Genomic DNA, 7,500 nt, shown 5'->3' on the forward strand with positions numbered 1-7,500 from the left:
ACAAACAAACAAACACTGATAAACAAACAAACAAACGCTGATAAACAAACAAACAAACACTGATAAACAAACAGACACTGATAAACAAACAAACACACAAACACTGATAAACAAACACACAAACACTGATAAACAAACAAACAAAGAAACCCTGATAAACAAACAAACAAACAAACACTGATAAACAAACAAACACTGATAAACAAACTGTGGTTTCAGGTCCAAACAGGAAGTGATGATCGTGTTTTAGTGATGGGAGCCACAAACAGACCTCAGGAGCTCGACGAGGCCGTTCTCAGGTCAGATCTCTGATGCTCCTCCCCCCCTACCGATCAGGGGGCGTGGCCTGATTATTTGTCCAAATATTCCTCCAGTGTCTCTTTTTTGTGTCGTTGTGTTTCTGCAGGCGTTTCACTAAACGTGTGTACGTCGCTCTGCCGGCCGTGGAGGTGAGCTTACTGCAGGCTTTTATTTTGAAATAAAGTAAGGACCTTCCTGTAGCTGGAAGGTTAGGACAGGAAGTTAAGCTCAGAAACAGGAAGTGGTTAGGGATCCCAAAGTGAGGTCAAACAGCTCAAAGGAACGGTAACAAAGGTTAATGTGTGTTGTCGTAAGGTCAATGTGTGATGTCATCAGGTCAGTGTGTGATGTCGTAAGGTCAATGTGTGATGTCATCAGGTCAATGTGTGATGTCATAAGGTCAATGTGTGATGTCATAAGGTCAATGTGTGATGTCATAAGGTCAATGTGTGATGTCATCAGGTCAATGTGTGGTCATAAGGTCAATGTGTGATGTCATAAGGTCAATGTGTATAAGGTCAATGTGTGATGTCATAAGGTCAATGTGTGATGTCATCAGGTCAATGTGTGATGTCATCAGGTGGATATTACTGTCTGAGAGTTTGTTAAAGTGAAATGAGACATTCAAAGATGCAGCAGTGAGACTACAGGGAGACATTGAGGATGATTATCTATGGAGAGCCTGAAGGGACAAACATGAGATTAATGTGGTTAACTCGTTCATGCTGACAGGGTTAATATAAACACATCAAACAGGTCAGTACTTGTGACTCTGTTTCAGACTCGCCTCACGCTGCTGAAGAATCTTCTGGAGAAACACGGAAACCCGCTGACGAACAGAGAGCTGAGCCAGCTCGCCAGGTCAGCACGCACTCATCAAACCTTTATTTACATTCATTTAACTAACAGACACTTTATTTATTTTTTGCGTTTCATTGAATGTTTTTGTGTTTTACGAGATATTTTTGCGTTACACAAACATGGTTTCTTTAAAGGAGACATATTATGAAGAATCCATTTCTACAGTCTGAACATTTATCTGTGTAACCTGAGAGTCTACTGACCCACAACATGTGAAATAAACCATCCAGTCCTTTGTTTGTGGTCTGCATAAGTCTTACAACACAGAGAAGCTCTGTTTCAAATGTGCTCTCCTTGTGATGTCACAGTGGGATTCTGGGAAAAAATAAATCCCCTCCCCTTGATTGCTTGATTCATGTTATATTTAGACCACAGGAGGACTGTTTGAAAAGATGGAGGAGAGGACTGTTTGAAAAGGTGGAGGAGGGGACTGTTTGAAAAGGTGGAGGAGGAGGACTGTTTGAAAAGGTGGAGGAGGAGACTGTTTGAAAAGGTGGAGGAGGAGACTGTTTGAAAAGGTGGAGGAGGAGGACTGTTTGAAAAGGTGGAGAAGGGGACTGTTAGAAAAGATGGAGGAGGGGACTGTTTGAAAAGGTGGAGGAGGGGACTGTTTGAAAAGGTGGAGGAGGAGGACTGTTTGAAAAGGTGGAGGAGGAGACTGTTTGAAAAGGTGGAGGAGGAGACTGTTTGAAAAGGTGGAGGAGGAGACTGTTTGAAAAGGTGGAGGAGGAGGACTGTTTGAAAAGGTGGAGGAGGAGGACTGTTTGAAAAGGTGGAGAAGGGGACTGTTAGAAAAGATGGAGGAGGGGACTGTTTGAAAAGGTGGAGGAGGGGACTGTTTGAAAAGGTGGAGAAGGGGACTGTTAGAAAAGATGGAGGAGGGGACTGTTTGAAAAGGTGGAGGAGGGGACTGTTTGAAAAGGTGGAGGAGGGGACTGTTTGAAAAGGTGGAGGAGGAGGACTGTTTGAAAAGGTGGAGGAGGAGACTGTTTGAAAAGGTGGAGGAGGAGACTGTTTGAAAAGGTGGAGGAGGAGGACTGTTTGAAAAGGTGGAGAAGGGGACTGTTAGAAAAGATGGAGGAGGGGACTGTTTGAAAAGGTGGAGGAGGGGACTGTTTGAAAAGGTGGAGGAGGGGACTGTTAGAAAAGATGGAGGAGGGGACTGTTTGAAAAGGTGGAGGAGGGGACTGTTTGAAAAGGTGGAGGAGAGGACTGTTTGAAAAGATGGAGGAGGGGGGCTGTTTGAAAAGATGGAGGAGGGGGGCTGTTTGAAAAGGTGGAGGAGGGGACTGTTTGAAAAGGTGGAGGAGAGGACTGTTAGAAAAGATGGAGGAGGGGACTGTTTGAAAAGATGGAGGAGGGGACTGTTTGAAAAGATGGAGGAGAGGACTGTTTGAAAAGGTGGAGGAGGGGACTGTTAGAAAAGATGGAGGAGGGGACTGTTTGAAAAGGTGGAGGAGGGGACTGTTTGAAAAGATGGAGGAGAGGACTGTTTGAAAAGATGGAGGAGGGGACTGTTTGAAAAGATGGAGGAGGAGGACTGTTTGAAAAGATAGAGGAGGGGACTGTTTGAAAAGATGGAGGAGGAGGACTGTTTGAAAAGATGGAGGAGGGGGGCTGTTTGAAAAGATGGAGGAGGGGGACTGTTTGAAAAGATGGAGGAGGGGGGCTGTTTGAAAAGATGGAGGAGGGGGGCTGTTTGAAAAGGTGGAGGAGGGGACTGTTTGAAAAGGTGGAGGAGGGGACTGTTTGAAAAGGTGGAGGAGGGGACTGTTTGAAAAGGTGGAGGAGGGGACTGTTTGAAAAGGTGGAGGAGGGGGGTGATATGTCCTCTTTAAGCGTTTTTGCATTTTGCAGTTGACCTTCAGGGCCACCGTACCCCAACATTCAGTGTGTGAATTATCTTCATTTTCTGTTTCTCTGTTTCTGATTGGTTTAGAATGACGGAGGGATACTCCGGCAGTGACCTCACCTCATTGGCTAAAGACGCCTCTCTGGGACCAATCAGAGGTGAGATACAGTCATCACACATGGCACAGCTATGGTTCCTCTGCATGTAGGAAATTACTTTTATTTTGTTACATTTTCAGAGGAGACAGTATCTCTGTCAGCTCATTATTGATGCACTTTATTTTGAAAGGATGAAGTGTAATGTGTGTGTGTTTGTGCAGAGCTGCGTCCAGAGCAGGTGAGGAACATGAAGGCCAGCGAGGTGAGTACACTCAACAGAGACCTGGTCCTGATCCTAACAGGTCATCAAACTGAGACCTGGTTCTGATCCTAACAGGTCTTCAAACTGAGACCTGGTCCTGATCCTAACAGGTCATCAAACTGAGACCTGGTACTGATCCTAGCTAACAGGTCATCAGACTGGGACCTGGTCCTGATCCTAACAGGTCATCAAACTGAGACCTGGTACTGATCCTAGCTAACAGGTCATCAGACTGGGACCTGGTCCTGATCCTAACAGGTCATCAGACTGAGACCTGGTCCTGATCCTAACAGGTCATCAAACTGAGACCTGGTACTGTTCCTAGCTAACAGGTCATCAGACTGAGACCTGGTACTGATCCTAACAGGTCATCAGACTGAGACCTGGTCCTGATCCTAGCTAACAGGTCATCAGACTGAGACCTGGTCCTGATCCTAACAGGTCATCAAACTGAGACCTGGTACTGATCCTAACAGGTCTTCAGACTGAGACCTGGTCCTGATCCTAACAGGTCATCAGACTGAGACCTGGTCCTGATCCTAACAGGTCATCAGACTGAGACCTGGTACTGATCCTAACAGGTCATCAGACTGAGACCTGGTCCTGATCCTAGCTAACAGGTCATCAGACTGAGACCTGGTCCTGATCCTAACAGGTCATCAAACTGAGACCTGGTACTGATCCTAACAGGTCATCAGACTGAGACCTGGTACTGATCCTAACTAACAGGTCATCAGACTGAGACCTGGTCCTGATCCTAACAGGTCATCAGACTGAGACCTGGTACTGATCCTAACAGGTCATCAGACTGAGACCTGGTCCTGATCCTAGCTAACAGGTCATCAGACTGAGACCTGGTACTGATCCTAACTAACAGGTCATCAGACTGAGACCTGGTACTGATCCTAACAGGTCATCAGACTGAGACCTGGTCCTGATCCTAACAGGTCTTCAGACTGAGACCTGGTCCTGATCCTAACAGGTCATCAGACTGAGACCTGGTACTGATCCTAACAGGTCATCAGACTGAGACCTGGTACTGATCCTAACAGGTCTTCAGACTGAGACCTGGTCCTGATCCTAACAGGTCATCAGACTGAGACCTGGTACTGATCCTAACAGGTCATCAGACTGAGACCTGGTCCTGATCCTAGCTAACAGGTCATCAGACTGAGACCTGGTACTGATCCTAACTAACAGGTCATCAGACTGAGACCTGGTCCTGATCCTAACAGGTCATCAGACTGAGACCTGGTCCTGATCCTAACAGGTCATCAGACTGAGACCTGGTCCTGATCCTAACAGGTCTTCAGACGGAGACCTGGTACTGATCCTAACAGGTCATCAGACTGAGACCTGGTCCTGATCCTAGCTAACAGGTCATCAGACTGAGACCTGGTACTGATCCTAACTAACAGGTCATCAGACTGAGACCTGGTACTGATCCTAACAGGTCATCAGACTGAGACCTGGTCCTGATCCTAACAGGTCATCAGACTGAGACCTGGTACTGATCCTAGCTAACAGGTCATCAGACTGGGACCTGGTCCTGATCCTAACAGGTCATCAGACTGAGACCTGGTACTGATCCTAGCTAACAGGTCATCAGACTGAGACCTGGTACTGATCCTAACAGGTCATCAGACTGAGACCTGGTACTGATCCTAGCTAACAGGTCATCAGACTGGGACCTGGTCCTGATCCTAACAGGTCATCAGACTGAGACCTGGTACTGATCCTAGCTAACAGGTCATCAGACTGGGACCTGGTCCTGATCCTAACAGGTCATCAGACTGAGACCTGGTCCTGATCCTAGCTAACAGGTCATCAGACTGAGACCTGGTCCTGATCCTAACAGGTCATCAAACTGAGACCTGGTACTGATCCTAACAGGTCATCAGACTGAGACCTGGTACTGATCCTAACTAACAGGTCATCAGACTGAGACCTGGTACTGATCCTAACAGGTCATCAGACTGAGACCTGGTCCTGATCCTAACAGGTCTTCAGACGGAGACCTGGTACTGATCCTAACAGGTCATCAGACTGAGACCTGGTCCTGATCCTAGCTAACAGGTCATCAGACTGAGACCTGGTACTGATCCTAACTAACAGGTCATCAGACTGAGACCTGGTACTGATCCTAACAGGTCATCAGACTGAGACCTGGTCCTGATCCTAACAGGTCTTCAGACTGAGACCTGGTCCTGATCCTAACAGGTCATCAGACTGAGACCTGGTACTGATCCTAACAGGTCATCAGACTGAGACCTGGTCCTGATCCTAACAGGTCTTCAGACTGAGACCTGGTCCTGATCCTAACAGGTCATCAGACTGAGACCTGGTACTGATCCTAACAGGTCATCAGACTGAGACCTGGTCCTGATCCTAGCTAACAGGTCATCAGACTGAGACCTGGTCCTGATCCTAACAGGTCATCAAACTGAGACCTGGTACTGATCCTAACAGGTCATCAGACTGAGACCTGGTACTGATCCTAACTAACAGGTCATCAGACTGAGACCTGGTCCTGATCCTAACAGGTCATCAGACTGAGACCTGGTCCTGATCCTAACAGGTCTTCAGATGGAGACCTGGTACTGATCCTAACAGGTCATCAGACTGAGACCTGGTCCTGATCCTAGCTAACAGGTCATCAGACTGAGACCTGGTACTGATCCTAACAGGTCATCAGACTGAGACCTGGTCCTGATCCTAACAGGTCATCAGACTGAGACCTGGTACTGATCCTAGCTAACAGGTCATCAGACTGGGACCTGGTCCTGATCCTAACAGGTCATCAGACTGAGACCTGGTACTGATCCTAGCTAACAGGTCATCAGACTGAGACCTGGTACTGATCCTAACAGGTCATCAGACTGAGACCTGGTACTGATCCTAGCTAACAGGTCATCAGACTGGGACCTGGTCCTGATCCTAACAGGTCATCAGACTGAGACCTGGTACTGATCCTAGCTAACAGGTCATCAGACTGGGACCTGGACCTGATCCTAACAGGTCATCAGACTGAGACCTGGTACTGATCCTAACAGGTCATCAGACTGAGACCTGGTACTGATCCTAGCTAACAGGTCATCAAACTGAGACCTGGTCCTGATCCTAGCTAACAGGTCATCAGACTGGGACCTGGTACTGATCCTAACTAACAGGTCATCAGACTGGGACCTGGTACTGATCCTAACTAACAGGTCATCAGACTGAGACCTGGTACTGATCCTAACAGGTCTTCAGACTGAGACCTGGTACTGATCCTAACAGGTCTTCAGACTGAGACCTGGTACTGATCCTAGCTAACAGGTCTTCAGACTGAGACCTGGTACTGGGTCCAATTTGTGATTATTTGCTGTTTCCTCCTCAGGTCAGGAACATCTGTTTCAGAGACTTTGTCAACTCTCTGAAGAAGATAAAGAGCAGCGTCGGCGTGAAGACGTTGGAGCTCTATGTCCGCTGGAACAGAGACTACGGAGACACGACGGCTCTGTGACCGCCACAACAACCTCGTTTTTAATCACCACCTTTTTTTCAGAATCTTTGCACGAATGTTTCTACAAGACAAAGAATCGTTCTCTTCTTTTCAAATTTCTCTTGATGTTCTCTTGACCTTTTTCTTGTCACTGAACTGTGTTTGTAGTTATTATATTTAAATAAATCTCTTTTTTTTACACTATTTAACATTTGATTATTTACAAAGTTTGTTGCCTCAGAGCCTGTGGTGAAAGAAGCTGCAGTTCCTCTAGTGTCCACTAGAGTCTGTCTCCTGCAGTGAGTCAGTCCTCATAGAGCTCCATGTTAAAATGTCTAACTTTACAGCTGCAGTTCCTCCAGTGTCCACTAGAGTCTGTCTCCTGCAGTGAGTCAGTCCCCATAGAGCTCCATGTTAAAATGTCTAACTTTACAGCTGCAGTTCCTCCAGTGTCCACTAGAGTCTGTCTCCTGCAGTGAGTCAGTCCTCATAGAGCTCCATGTTAAAATGTCTAACTTTACAGTTGCAGTTCCTCCAGTGTCCACTAGAGTCTGTCTCCTGCAGTGAGTCAGTCCCCATAGAGCTCCATGTTAAAATGTCTAACTTTACAGCTGCAGTTCCTCCAGTGTCCACTAGAGTCTGT

General features: G+C 46.9%; 1 protein-coding gene and 2 long non-coding RNA genes across 6 annotated transcripts in view; all 3 read left to right on the top strand.

Annotated features, from left to right (window-relative positions):
• LOC132993755 (spastin-like) overlaps window positions 1-7,061 on the top strand; it is a 17,001-nt gene extending 9,940 nt beyond the window's left edge. For 2 of the 3 annotated variants that reach the window (XM_061063782.1, XM_061063791.1), the window contains exons 12-17: window positions 220-299; window positions 407-449; window positions 1,082-1,161; window positions 3,101-3,171; window positions 3,333-3,373; window positions 6,753-7,061. In XM_061063782.1, the coding sequence (XP_060919765.1) occupies window positions 220-299; window positions 407-449; window positions 1,082-1,161; window positions 3,101-3,171; window positions 3,333-3,373; window positions 6,753-6,878 (441 nt within the window). In that variant the 3' untranslated portion in view covers window positions 6,879-7,061. Of the gene's footprint in view, window positions 1-219; window positions 300-406; window positions 450-1,081; window positions 1,162-3,100; window positions 3,172-3,332; window positions 3,374-6,752 lie in introns of those variants that run through there. The other variant, XR_009676517.1, reaches the window with a different exon arrangement.
• Window positions 456-995, top strand: LOC132993768 (uncharacterized). 2 transcript variants are annotated; one of them, XR_009676519.1, is made up of 2 exons: window positions 456-615; window positions 818-995. It is a non-coding gene; the product is annotated as an uncharacterized LOC132993768 (long non-coding RNA). The 2 variants fall into 2 exon arrangements; XR_009676518.1 differs by having other exon boundaries at window positions 456-594.
• On the top strand, window positions 4,057-6,216 carry LOC132993776 (uncharacterized). The gene is made up of 3 exons (XR_009676520.1): window positions 4,057-4,102; window positions 4,173-4,791; window positions 4,936-6,216. It is a non-coding gene; the product is annotated as an uncharacterized LOC132993776 (long non-coding RNA).
• Window positions 7,062-7,500: the final 439 nt, after the last annotated feature.

The sequence above is a fragment of the Labrus mixtus genome, chromosome 2, assembly GCF_963584025.1.
Source record: "Labrus mixtus chromosome 2, fLabMix1.1, whole genome shotgun sequence".
NCBI classification, from domain to species: domain Eukaryota; kingdom Metazoa; phylum Chordata; class Actinopteri; order Labriformes; family Labridae; genus Labrus; species Labrus mixtus.